The sequence below is a fragment of the Rhea pennata genome, chromosome 1, assembly GCF_028389875.1.
Source record: "Rhea pennata isolate bPtePen1 chromosome 1, bPtePen1.pri, whole genome shotgun sequence".
NCBI lineage: Eukaryota > Metazoa > Chordata > Aves > Rheiformes > Rheidae > Rhea > Rhea pennata.
Window position 1 is genome coordinate 14,740,627 of NC_084663.1, and position 14,553 is coordinate 14,755,179.

At 34.9% G+C, this 14,553-nt stretch overlaps 1 protein-coding gene across 6 annotated transcripts in view; it reads left to right on the forward strand.

Annotated features, from left to right (window-relative positions):
- The window catches only part of KMT2E (lysine methyltransferase 2E (inactive)), a 69,490-nt gene that overhangs the window by 42,872 nt on the left and 12,065 nt on the right, over positions 1 to 14,553 (forward strand). For 5 of the 6 annotated variants that reach the window (XM_062581950.1, XM_062581926.1, XM_062581911.1 and 2 more), the window contains 6 exons: positions 849 to 966; positions 1,103 to 1,212; positions 3,041 to 3,302; positions 5,246 to 5,344; positions 10,949 to 11,113; positions 12,131 to 12,439. In XM_062581950.1, coding sequence (XP_062437934.1) covers positions 849 to 966; positions 1,103 to 1,212; positions 3,041 to 3,302; positions 5,246 to 5,344; positions 10,949 to 11,113; positions 12,131 to 12,439 — 1,063 coding nt within the window. The remainder of the gene's footprint in view (positions 1 to 848; positions 967 to 1,102; positions 1,213 to 3,040; positions 3,303 to 5,245; positions 5,345 to 10,948; positions 11,114 to 12,130; positions 12,440 to 14,553) is intronic. The other variant, XM_062581935.1, reaches the window with a different exon arrangement.

The window sequence follows — 14,553 nt, forward strand, 5'->3', positions numbered from 1 at the left end:
ATTATACATCTTCAAACAGTGTTTTACAGGTTCTGCCATCCAAAAATAATTCATAAGCTAATGGTGAATACTTTCTCTCCTCTGAGAAGTTGATTTTAACTCCTTCAGACCAAGAATGATACATGGGTCAGCTTGGGCCCTTTTGCTACCAGCTGCTCTAGTTGATAAGTTACTGGGCAAAGCCAGGCTGCAGCCTTCTTTCTGTGTATTGCTCTCAGTGCTGTCTGTCTAAGAATTATGGATAGTAGGAGCACAGCACTCCAAGGACCCTGAAGTGCAAAGGCACACTGCTGCGGAAATTCCGAGAGGCCTGCTGGAGAATGAGAGCATAGCTCAGCAAAAATGGAAGGGTTCCCATGCAACTGTAGTAGCAGAACTTAACATCTTGACAAAAGTGCTTAAATGTTACCTTTCTTCAGAAAAGTTAGGTACTAGTGATACTGCAGCTGCATAAGCTGGTTAGGCAGACTTTTTTTTTTTTTTTTTTTGGATGACCATGAGGTACCTAAATTTCTGCCTCACTTCCATTTTAGGACTTAACATAAGAAAATCCACCTCAATGAAGAATTATGAACACTATCTTCTGTGTTTCTTGTTTGTCATGTTACTGTTGCTTCCTGGTCCTGTGCAGAAGAATAATATTCAGGGTTATAGTTTAAATTTGAGATGTGCTGAGAATAAACCAGTTAGAAGGAAGAAGCCTTTAATACCCACAGGTCATTCTTAATTTAACCCGCAAATTCACTATATCATGCCACCATCATGGCATAAAGTTAATGATGTGAAAAATATGCTATATTTAACATTTTAAAAAGATGAAACTGTGGTTTTATTTTGTCTTTTTTCAGGCCATACCCTTTTGTCTTGTTTTATTCCAAATTTCATGGGCTAGAAATGTGTGTTGATGCAAGGACATTTGGAAATGAAGCTCGATTCATCAGGCGCTCGTGTACACCAAATGCGGAGGTAAGCGTATTGTTTCCCAACTGATAATTTGAGTACTTCCTACAATTTTTGTACGAGTATCTCTTTAAAAAGAATAATGATAAAAAATATATATATATAAATGCAGTATAACACTGAAATGTTTCCTTGGATGTAGGTGAGGCATGTAATTGAAGATGGAACAATTCACCTTTATATTTACTCTATCCATAACATTCCAAAGGGAGCAGAGATTACTATTGCATTTGATTTTGATTATGGAAATTGGTAAGTGTTTCAGCATGCTTATTAAGTTGTGCTGTGATATATTCAGTGTGGCTTTGTCTTAAATCGTTTACTTTCTTGCATGCTTTAATGACACAGTGGTCCTTGAATGCATTTTTACAATGAGCAGTGTATATAAAGGCAGAGGTTTTTTATGTATTCTTATTACTGAATATCTGTTGCCAGTTTCAGCAATATTGCCCTTATTTATAAATGATTTGAAAAAGATAAAAGTCTATCAATGTGAATAAAGATGTACTATGAAAATTTTTCAGTACCTAGGTGACTCACAATGCAGGGAGCATAGTAAAAAATATTTAGAACTGATAGCATTCTATTTGTTTCAGAGTGCCTCTGTAGTATAGCTTTAGGAAGATGGTTTCTGTAGTGTTTAATTGTGAATTGTGTTTTTGTTTAATGTGTAATTAACTGAATGCCTAGTGTCTTAGTCTTTATAACCTATTACATGTTCTTGTGGATGCAACTACTACTACTCTTGTGAATTGGGGAAAGTTCTAATAAACTGCAGTATTGCCTGTAAGCATTGGTTTGAAACAACAGTAAAGGGAAATAGTAGGTTAAGTTACACTCTCGTACACATGAACTGTTACTGAAACACCTCTTTAAAATCTGATGGCAAAATAAGGCCTTTGAGTGATATAATCTAGTAATGATTTTTCTTGATAAATAGGAAATGTTCTAGGGTATAGGTATAATGTGCAGGAACATCTAAGCTAATGCTAACCTTGGAAACCGAAGCACTGAGGAGACTGTGTGTGCACTTCTGTGTGTGCACTTGCTCAGGTCCGGAAGCAGTTTCACATCGTGCTGCATCAAGGTAATATGCTTTTCTGTGCTCGGCTGATAAGTCAGCTTGGTGCAGTGCTATGCAGATTTGGCTTTACTGCTTCTGGACCTGAGGTGGCATGTCCATAGTGTTGCCTGTTGTAATCAACTTGGGTTCTTACTAGCTCAAGATAATCTTCTAGTGTTACCTGTTGTAGACAAACTCTTACATCCCTTACATGAAGGCAGCCTGAGAAATTGCCCTGTTGGTAGATTTTTGGTTTTGTTATTTATCCAAGTATTCAGTAGTTGTGTTAAGTGTCTGCACCTGACAGCCTATGTAAGTTGAAAGAAAATTGCACAAAATTGTCTCTAGGTTCTTTCCAGTATGCTTATTTTGTGAATTTTGTCTTCTGTCTTTGCATAAAGCAAGAACTTTCTGGCATAATACAGAATAGATACTGTCAGAGAAATCATACAGGGTTGAATTTGATGCATCAGATTGTATCAGTGAATGTTATGTGTTTGGATGCAGCATCTTACTCTTTAATTGTTGGCCTGATAAATGCAAATAGAGCTGTTGATTGACTTGCTTAGCTTGTATATAAATGGTCAGACACGTACCTTAACTTATTGGGGAATACACTATCAGACACTTAACTACAGTGCTCTACTTCAACAGGTATAGGATCCTTGTATATAAGTGATATGCCTGTTTTTTTTAAGGCAAAAACAAACGGGAAGGGGGATAATTATTGTGGTGGTTATATTTCCAACCAGAATATATTCTAAGGTTTTTAATGTTGTAGGCTGTTAAGCAAATACTAACCTTGAACTTAAAGGAATTCCAAGTTGCAGACAGCAACAATTTCTATCAACTAGTAGCTGAGAATTTTGAAGTGTAACAATGTATATGTTGGTGAAAACTTGAGTTAACTGCTTTTAATGATTGGTTTGCATCAGTTTACGTGGTTTAGTGGTGAAAAAAATCTCATTGCTGTGCAAGCTAATCAGAATTTGTCTTCTTGCATTTAATTATTTCTAGTAAATACAAAGTGGATTGCGCTTGCCTCAAAGAAAATCCTGAATGTCCTGTTCTCAGACGTTCTGAACCTACAGAAAACATCAATACTGGATATGAGACCAGGAGAAAAAAGGGAAAGAAAGAGAAGGATGTTTCAAGAGAAAAGGAGACTCAAAATCAGAACATCACATTAGACTGTGAAGGAGCAGCCACCAAAATGAAAATCCCCGATAATAAGCAGAGGAAGCTCTCTCCCCTCAGGCTGTCCATTTCAAATAATCAGGTATTAACAAAAAGTGATTAGAAGGAAAAGCTTTTAAACACAAATATTCTCCTTTGTAAAACTATAGCATGTTACTGAAAAGGACTGTAGTTTATTAAAAATCATAATGATGGATAAGCTGTTATTTTTTATATTAGTCTCAGTTTTCTCCTCTTGTCTGATGAGATTCAAAATACTTTGGTTCCCTTGCCAGTTTTAATTATTTATTTTTTCCTCTGAATTTCTTTGTGGATCTCTAATGTAAAAAGTCTCATGTCATACCTTCAGGATCTCCCAAGCCATCCTGGAGTGGCTTTTAGTTAGCTGCATATGTTACTCGCGAGTTTAATGTTTTAAACATAGCATTAAATAGTCCTCCTCCTCCTCCTCTAACAAGTAAAATTTCAGCCAAAAATATTAAGTGTTGGCTATGCTTCTGTGTTAAAACAGCTGATCAAAAATCTAGAATTTGAATAAGAAAAGATGTGTTTTGAACTGAAGTACTGATAATATGTGAATGGTATGTTAAAGCTAGCACTACACTAGGTAGTCAGTTTTAGGGTGTGCCTGTCTTAAGATGTCAGTAGGAAAGAACTAGTGCAAAAGATCTGTGAAATTCATTATTAATTTAATTTTGCAAAGCAGCTATTAAAGATAAAAATACGCAACAAAAGAAAAAGGTTACCAAGGTAACCTATCTTTTTTTTTTCACTGTTAGAGAAAGGTTTAACTTTTTTGTTCTGGTGAATCGGATGATTTACATTGATTTGAGGACAGAGAGGAGCCATTTCAAAGTTCTTTATCTCTCTGAGGTCACCAACAGTGAAGGGAATGTCATGAAAACGAGCATATTGGCACCAAATTTATGTAGAACTGTTGAATTGGTCAGGTATTCTAGCAGCTAAATTAAATGCTTAGAAGTCTGTAAGGCATGGCATGTGACTGTTACAAGTGATGATCTGCAGAGGTGATGTTCAAACTTTCTCATTGTACTTGTGACTTTTTATTTTTTTAAAAAATCTCAACTGGTATTTGGAACCTTCTCCTGGGCTTTTGGTGTAACTTACAATGCTTATAAAGAACAGTCACAGGAGAACTTTTATTGTTGTTCACAGCAGTGAACTTAAAGCAGTGAGATTTATAAGAGCAAAGCTGTTAAACAGTGCACCTAAATATAGAAGCTGGTCAGGTAATAGCTTTTCTCCTGTAATGAAATTTTAAGGTAAATAAACTGCTATAAAGCACAGGGGAAAACATAAAACTATTTTTAAGACATATAGACATATGTTAATTGGTTTTACCTTATGAAGAGGTAAAAATTAAGTGTGGATTGGGTTTTTTTTCCCAACTCCCCAAAGCATTACCAGTTATTTAACTTCTATGGTATGGCAATCTATTCAAACTTTTGCTACAACCTGATGATAAATGTCACTTTAATAAAGTACACTTTTGAGTTGAGAACAATTTGATATAACTGCTCATTAACATCACTGTTTGAGAAGACAAATATTCTACTTTACTAAAACTAATACCCGAGTTCTTTTTTTAATGAATGTATAATATAAAGCTCCTTATTCTTTAACTTATTTTTATAAAAAAGTGGCTGGATCAGTCACCACTATTAGTGTCTTGAAGATTATGTTGGTCTAAAGATTTAATTCTGATAATTTTGGTGGTGGGGTGGGGGGATGCAAACCCTAAAATCTTCACTGAGATCAGTATATTGTAGGAAAAAAAAAGATGTGTCTGTGCTCAGATTGGAAAAGATTTTGTCAGGTGGTTATATTTATAGGTTTAATCAAGGATTCAAGTGGATGTCAGCTTTTACATTTTTGCATTAGTTTATCAGCTTGGTTGCTTTTGAAGTAGTGACCTTGAGGATTCTTAGTTCTGTGTAGCTTTCAGTTTTCCCTAGTTTGCAAGAGTAGTGGAGCTTCTGTAAAGCAGTCATTTCCATCTTTCAGGAGCCAGATTTTATTGATGATATAGAAGAAAAAACTCCTATTAGCAATGAAGTAGAAATGGAATCAGAGGAGCAGATTGCAGAAAGGAAAAGGAAGATGGTAAGTTGGGAAGCAAGTAGCTGCTTAAAGTTGTCACTAAGGCTTAGTGACACCTGCTCTTCCCATGCTAATTGCTGCCTTTCTGTAGGCTTCTAGAGTCTGAGTGTATATGAAGTCAGATTGTTACATGAACTTCAATTTAAAATGCAAGGCTTGATTGAGTGAGAGCACTTCCATCTGGCTTGATCATCAGTTTCTGACAAACATGCAAATCTGCTTTTATTTTCAAATGTGTATAACTTTCCATTGCCTTTACAAAAGACACTGTCTTTAGAAATTATCTAGGCTTTTTTCTTCGCTTTTACTGTTGCACACCATTTATACTGGCTGTTTTGTAGGTACTGTTGGGAGTCAGGATTTTTGACTGATTAATTATTTTTGAGTTCCCAGCTTATGAAGCCTCAGAAATCCTAATTTTTGGAGGTTGGTAAAATAATATCTTAAGCTGGCATTTTAAAGTGTGCTTTTGTGTTGGGCATTCAAAATGTGAGGTGCTTGGAATTTCTAGTTAAATCATAACATTTTGACTGAGGTATATAATGAAAATTTATATTGATACTTCAGACACTTTTTTGTCTGTTTTTTCTACTTTCTTGTTTTGGAAAACCTTTTTGTAAAGCTTTATTGGAATGTACATGTTCAAAAATGTGTTTGAGTATTTGTAGGCACAAAAGCATGCATCTATAGTGAATCTTCTGAAAAGACTTGCTTATTTAGGTGGTTCTTACAAAATTATATCTAGCTTCTGCATAGCTTTAGTGCATGTATTAACCTAGTAGGGAGATGTATAGTCTTCCTCAGAAATGTGTTACAGAAAGACTTGTGCCTTCTCAAGCCTAAGAACCAAAGATTCTCTTGCCCAAAAATTTGTTATAATGATTTGTAGACTATCGCTTTATATGAATCTTATACATACTCAATTCTGAATTGTACCTCAGTTGTTTTAAGTAGCATCTCAGAATTCTTTGCAAGGTTTTTTTGTTTGTATTCTCTTTAATTTCCATGACTTGTCTTTAATGGTTACTGTTCACATATGAATGCAGGTTTGAGCTGTTATCTTGCAGACTAGTGTTCTCAATAGCTTCACCTTCTGTGAAACTGTCAGCCCAATTTAGAGACTATGAACAGCAACAATATGGTACAGATTTGGCAGGAAGTTGCTGCTAAATCTACTAACTGTTTTTTTTTTTAAAAAAAGTAACAATTAAAATAATTGAACTAAAAGACTAGAGGAAAAATTGCTGAGGACTGTGCTCTGGTGCTAAAATAAAAAGAAAAATATCTTTGCTCTCTTTAAGAACTGGGTGTTTGTCGTTTTGTAATACTGTTTCTCCATATTAAACGAAGGTAACGGATTCTCATATCTTATAGAGCCAAGCGTAACTCCAGTGCCTAGGCCTGTTAATATATTAACTCTTGCATCTGGATGTATAATGTTAGCAACTAACCTGAGCAGCAGTCAAGATTCTTTCTAGTACTGTTGTGATTCTCACTTGCTTACTTGTTCCTTCTAGTACTGTTACAATTCTGTCTGTGACTTAATACTTTTCATATGCTTGTATCTGAACTCTGTGGGCCTACATGATTATGAGGCTTGACAAGAAAGCCAAAAATTTGAGAGATCATGGAGGAAGGGGTAAAGAGAGGGGAGATACTGTCAGCCTTATTTCTCAGGTTGGTCAGAATTCCTGGAGAATTTGTAATCTTTCTGCTATACAAATACACATTGTTAAGCAATTTCACTCTTTCGTCCTTTTTGGATTAAAGGTAGGTACCAGGTGGCAGCACAGTGTGGGAAGGATAGATGAGAAAGGAAGGCCAATTGATTTTTAGAGACAAGAGAAGGGATTTTGAGACATAGCAGAGGGAGATTGAACAAAGAATTTGAGGTTGATGGTGGGAGGAATACAGAAACAAAAGGAGTTGGATATCTAGTCTCCTTCTGTTGATTCTTCAACTTAAGAAATGCTCTAACAAACCAAAAGGAAGTTGACTCTAAATTTAAGATGCAGTCCTCTGCCTGCCACCCTCGTTGCCCCACATCCTTAAAAAAGCTTATTCACAATATATGCAAAGTATAATAAGGATATTATCTTTCCATTTTTGTTTGGAGTTGGTCTGTTTTCTTATACTTTATTACTACTGCTTTTCAGTTTTTAAATGTTCTACCTCTTAGTTCTGTTACCATCACTCTTCACTATTTTCAAAATTTTATTTTGTGTCTTGACTATGAGCGAGTTCTTTGAACTCCAGTAATCTTAGTTCTATCCATGGAACCTGCAGCATTAAACCATTTAACTGTTTCCTGCATTTATCTCATCCCATGCTGTCTTAGTGCAACACTGCCTTGTCGCTGCACCACAGGTTTTTTATTTTTTCTGTAGAGGCTTAGGGTGTGATCACCTGCCAAGAACCATTTGGTGCAGAAACTTTTAAATGACTTTTAAAGGGCTAGTTTGCAACTTCATCAGCAGGCACTTGCAACTGTGGCAAAATCAGTATTTGTTTCTCTAATAATGCTCTTCATTGCTCATGTTAGATGCCCTTTAAATGCATTCAGGACAAGCATTCCTCTTACGACGATGTTAAGCACCTGCTCTCTTATTCAAAATGAAGTTCAGTCAATCTTTGATTAGGTCTGCAGTCATCAGTCCTCTTTGATTTTGATACCTGAAAGTTATTAGAGTAGGTGGCTGTTCCTTTGGCATTCTAAGCTTCAAAATCACACATGGCAGCAGTTTTATGCCATCTACTGAAGTGTCAACATTCCTGTAAACACTTTTTTTTATTTCCTCCAAGTTTTTTATGACAACTATTCCCCCCCACCACCACCACCACCTATTCTTCCTTTAGTTTAATTGAATGGCATGTCAATATCTGGTAACTCATCTGCATTGCCCATTTGGCTGAGCAGATAATCACAATCTTGTGATCATATACTGCTAGAATGCAGTGAAGGTTTTGTTTTGTTTTTGAAGGAAGGTAGAGGATGACAAAATGAAGTTCTTTACAATAGGCACAAACTGTTAAAACTCACCATTAGTATGTCCCTTTTCTGGACTTGAATTCTTTCTTCTCATGGAATGTTTTGTGCTTATACTTCTTATTTTGAGCTGTTGTTCAATGACTTCTGTCACTTGTGGGTTTCAGTCTCTGGAATATGCATGAATTCTACCACTTATTCTTCTATGTCATGAAAGCATCATTTTTTGAATCCTCTGAATGATTTGTTCTTTGTGCATTAAAAACTTCTAACTACTTTCACCTTTCCCTACTTATTTTTTTCTTTCCTCACAATTGCTACATACATTTACTGTATGCAGGAAGAACTAAGTTTAAAATTTGCACTGTTGTTTCTTGCAGTGTTTGGTATATTTCCTTTTTCGTTTGCATCTCTCACCTCCAGATCTGCTGTTTCATAGTTGGCTTAGAAGATTCATGGAGGCTCATAAAATTGCCAAAAATCACAGTGGAATCTTTGAACTACAGTATGTCACACAACAAATGAGTTAGGAAAAACAGCAGAAATCACTTTTTCTTACAGTGATATTCTTAGGCAAGCTAAGGCTGCTTCAGCATGTTTTTATTCATCATTAGGCCAACTTCCCTAATCCCAAATCTCTAAACACAGTTGTATTAGCCTGAAAGATGAGAACTCCTGCTTTTTGTATTTGTTTTTCCCCCTTTTTTGTGTAAATATAGCAAATATCACTATAAATTAGTGGATGAAAGCTGTTTATCAGCTATTATATATTGACTAAAGACATCTTTTTCCAGTAGTTAAACTCTGTTTCTAAAAGTGCAGATATGGTCTGTAGTATTAGATTTTTTCTTTTTTCTTTTTTTTTTAACTCTGCTCGTTTTCAGGGTGTTACAAGCTTATTGATACTCAATGTTGTCTTTCCTCAGATGGTTATATAATGTCTATGTTCAATCTGTTATTCTGCCTTTAAGGTATGATTGCGATAATTTAGTCAGGTTAGATTCATTTTTTTTATAGTGTGCTGTAAACAGTATGTTTGCTCTGTGGTAGGCCTATTTGAGCAAAACTATGTTGAATTAGAATAGCATGTCATATCAAACAGAAGTTTTGATTAGTAGAATTCAAGATGGCACCAAACCTATCTGCATCTGCTCAGAACTTGCAAGAAATAAAGGGGGTGAGTGGGGTTTGGGGGAGGGACAGGGCCTGAAGCAGATGCCTTCCTTTTAGTCTTCTTATTTCTTACAATTCAGTCCTCAGCAAAATTCATGAGACTTGAATTTCTATTTTTATTAGACATCAGAAAGCAAGATCTACCCAAGTGTTAGTATAAAATCTGAAAAACTACAATATGAGCTCTAGTATTAACAAGTTTAATGATGTTGCATGCATTTGAGAAATGTTTCTTTTGGAACACTGTGATGTTGAGGTCAGGTTGGCCTTTTTTTGATGCTTTAATGACAGAGTGATACTTCAGTTTATGGTAAAGTTATATCAAATTTAAATACTACGGTTTTGCATTACGTAAAATGACTTCCATTATGGCTACAGTGATTTTTTTTAACAAAAATGTTCTTTAAAAGTAAAGACAACAACAAAAAAACACTTGGCCCTTACTAGCTAGTTCATTAAAATACTATGAAAAATTATAGTGATGGTTAAACTTTTTCATTTTGTGCTTGAAGAGACTTTACAAAATAAAAACACAAATTTCTTGTCATATGAACTTAATGACAGTACAATTTCCCTAATTAGTAGTGGTTGTAATTATTACTCTAGGTCTACTATAGGATTACAGATAATTTCAAGTTTGTCTATATTTTATTGAAGTTCAGAGGCAAATCTTCAAAACAAAGATACGTTCCTTTTTCATTCGTATGATCAGTATGCTTACAGATATTTTTTCTTTGATATAAATACACTACTTCTATCAGTGCATTTACTGGTATCCCCTAAACATTTATTTTAAAATAAAGCTTGAAATAAAAGTTCCCAATTCTGCAACTTTTATACTGGCTTAAGTAGAGCTCTTTGTGTCAATCTGCCTCTGTACAAAGATTAGGACCTGATTTTCTGAAGATGATACTAGGTCACACAAAGAAATTAAAATCTCTGTGCATTATCTTATTTTGAAATACTGATTCTTAGATGCTGATTGTAATGTGGTTTGTGGCCCTTGTAGGTGGATCAGAGGATAATGATGTTCTGCATTTCTTATTGTTATTCTCTTGTTCCATACATTTATTTATTTTCCGTATCTTTCTGGTCATCAACTTTCCATTATTTTAAAATATTTTATATACAAGAAGTGGCCTATAGTTATGTGCTCTTTTCACACTTATAGTCTGTTGGTTTCCTAGACTATTTTTTAACAAGTTCTAAAATCCAAAGCAGGACCCTCTTGTTTGCAGGGGTTAGTAAGAGTGCAAGCCTTTTTTCCAAAATCTGTAGTAACTGCGGTCTTTAACATCTACCTTTTCACTGAGCTTTGCCTGAAAATGGCCTGCACGTCAACATACTGTACGTGTTCTGAAATACTTTAAAAGCAAACAGAGGACTTTTGCATTTGCATACATGAAATCTTATGATGGAAACTTGATGATTATTATTAAATCCATCAGACAAGAGAAGAACGGAAAATGGAAGCCATCCTGCAAGCTTTTGCCAGACTAGAAAAAAGAGAAAAAAGAAGAGAGCAGGCTTTGGAAAGAATCAGCACAGCAAAAACTGAAGTTAAATCAGAATGCAAGGAAGCACAAATTCTCAATGATACTGAATTTATTCAGGTAATTATCTGGAACTTTATTTTAACATTAAGTTTTAAAATTGCAATATTGATTAGTTAGGAATTCAAAATACCCTTTGAAGATATAGGAAATATCTATCTATATATTTTTTTTAATATATTTTTTCCTTGAACTCAAAAAATATTGACCAAGATCTGTAGTGTTTTGAGCAGTGTTGGCTCATGGCTTTCAAGAAACCTATATAGAATTTGTTAAGGAGGAATTTCGGTTATATTAGTTTATGCAAACACACGCATACACACAACTGCTTTGTAATTCAGTCTCTTTTCAAAGTTCAAGATGGGAGTTGTTTACAGATGCTGATTTTAGGCAAAGGAGGTGGGGTTTCCGTAGGCACCCTTTATAACCAGTGGTTTAGAACATATTTCTTCAGTGTGCTCTTCAGGTTATAATCCTTTCTTTTCTCTTTAGAGAAACAGAATTACTAAGGCTTAGTTGGTCCTGAATTGCTCCTGCAGAAGATACTTGAATTGTATCATATAAACAGTTTACGTTCTTGGATGCTGGTACACTTCATATATAGAATTGTTGCTCCTTATCTTGCAAATGCTCTGACAGATTCTTACTGTTTCATCTGTTTCCCTGGATAGTGTATGTCAGCATGTTAAGTACCTGTATGACCATGGTAAATGTTCAGTTAACTATAGTGTATTACAGAAAGGTCATTGAACTGAAAGATGTTACGATGCAAGCAGCTGATTTCTAGGCCATAGATGAATAAATGCAGCATGGCAGTTCTTACACAACTCTACAGTGGTCTGAGCAGTGACTAATCCATGTAAATGCTCTGTCTGGTAGTGATGTATCAGGTGCTTGGAAGGAAAGTACAGGACATCTTGTAGCCTGTCCTGAAGAAAGAAATATTAGCTCTGAAATATTTCAGTTCTAATCATAGAAATGAGATAGAGGCTTTTCAGACCTCTGGGGAACAGACCATGATTTATCTTAAGTGAGGTACTTAGTGAGATTTGTTTAGCGGACTTTGTTTTGTACCAGGAACCAGCAAAAGAAGAAACTGCCACTAAGCCTACCCCAGCCAAAGTGAACAGAGCTAAACAGAGAAAGAGCTTCTCTCGGAGTAGGACTCATATTGGACAGCAGCGTAGGCGACACAGAACTGTCAGCATGTGTTCTGATATCCAGCCGTCTTCTCCGGATGTGGAAGTGACTTCACAACATAATGAAACTGAAAATGCTGCACTGGTAGCTGAGCCTGAAACAGAAACTGTTGTTGCAGAAATGGTTACTGAAGCAGAAGCTCCAGCACTTAATAAATGCCCTACTAAGTATCCTAAAACAAAGAAGGTATGTCTCTTAGGGGTGGGGTGAAAAGGATCGACTTAAATACGTGTGTGTGTGTGTATATGTATTTGTATGTATATAGTTTTTAAACTCTAAAGATACTGATGCAGCAGTCTATGTAGATAGAAAAATAAACTGACTTTTTTCTTTAAAAATTACCGTATTGTATCCACTCACTGATAAGAGATAAATAAGGTTTCTGTTAGGTCTATCAGTAGGAGTTATTTTGGATTATACAAGATTTTGAAGGTGTATCTTTCAGAAATTTGGAACAAATACTTTTGAATTGAAATACTTCATAAATAGACTGAATACTGTCCGTAAACAAAACATACTTAAAGCTCTTGGGTGTTGAGGGGAAGCACCTATGTTTTGCAAATACAAGTCTTTCCTTCCTTTATTCATTGTCTGCTTTAGAATATATTTTAATAGTAGTGATCAGAATATCTCAGTGGAAATTATTAACTAGTATTTCTGAGACAGGTGTTCCAAAATGAGTAGATTTAAACCTTGCAAAAGTTAACACACTTTCTGGTGTGTAAATTCTTAATTTTCATTAGCACACTGCTTCTAACAAAAAAAAAAAAAAAAAAGACTTTTGCATACGGTTTGGAGAAAAACCACAGTATTTAACGACATTCAAAAAAAAAAAAAAAAAAAGACCTACACCTGCAAAACTGAATAAATAGTAAAAGGCATGAAGTAAATCTGCAGTCTGCATTAAGAAGTTCCATTTTCTTCAGCATGCTTTACAAGTTCTTCTGACCACTTCATTCACAGGTGTGAATATTTCATTCAGAAGGTGGGGAAGGAAGCAGAAGAAATACTAACAGGTTGAAACTACTTGTCAAATGAATAAAATGATGTAGAAATTACCACTTAAAAGAAACCCTCAAATATACTTAACCTATATTTACATTTTTTTTAAGAAGGCAGTGGAGTCGTCATGTAATGCTGCTTATGGCCACACTAAATTCTTATCTAAAAGCAGACTAGAATCTGTTCCTTCTATTTTTGTGTTGCATAGGTACATCAGAAATCAAGACATCTGAGAAGACTAAATCTTACTGTACTCTTTTTCTGTTCTATAATATTAAGAATATGTCTTGTTGCCTTGTACCCAATACATCTTCAGTGAAGTGAGAGTCTTGATTTAAAAATATAAAAATTTAAAGAGGTTTGTGAAAGACCAACATCTTAAATACGATGATAAGACAATCTATGAAAATCTATATTAAAGCTTTAATATTTATATGTGATAATTTGGCAAGTCTTTATTTAAAGTTCAACTGCTGTAATATTTAGTGAGTCTAGTTGCATAAAAGTTTTTAAAAGCTTCCTCTTTCACCCTCCCCTTTTTTCAAAAAAAAAAAACTTCTTGGATTGTCTTAAGCCTTGTAAATAAAGCAAGATGTTGCATTCTACTTTGAATTGGTCTTCAAGCTGTTATAGTGCGATGAATATTGGTATTTGTATTTCATGTGTAAACGCTTTATTTGGAAGGAATGGGTGCTTCTCACAAAAACATTCACTAAAAGTGGAGAATGAGCTTAAGCTGAGAAGACAGACACTCTGGTTTTCCTATTCAAGTCTCTACATTGGAGAGAAGGATTAAATCTACTCATTTTGAAAAGTAAAGAATTTTGGGGGTGAATCTCAGAAGTAATTAATTCAAAGACTTCTATACCTAGTTCAGTTACTTTACTTCTGGTTCCCTGTTAGTAGGAACTTAAATCCACTGGCACTTTTTCAGTGAAGAAGCCTCTTGAACCAGGTAGGAGAGAATATCCTTTTTTGATAAATGTGCCTTGGTAAATGTGTTGTAGTTTAATATGACTACAGCCGGGAAGAAAGTTAAGATGTCTTACCTGACACCTTGAATGAGAATCCTGACAATATGGGAAGCTGATAATGAAATCAATTTTCTTCAATTAAGATGTCACTGATTCCCCTCAGCTTAGGTGCTCAGGCTTGATTTTAAAATATATCCTAGAATTTTTGTATAAAAAGTTCACATCATAAGTAAAATCAATCTGGACATTTGTGCAGCATGTTCAGTGAGAACTAAACTAAGTCTAAAAGGGCTAAGATGTTCTCAGTTTATTTAAAACAAAAGT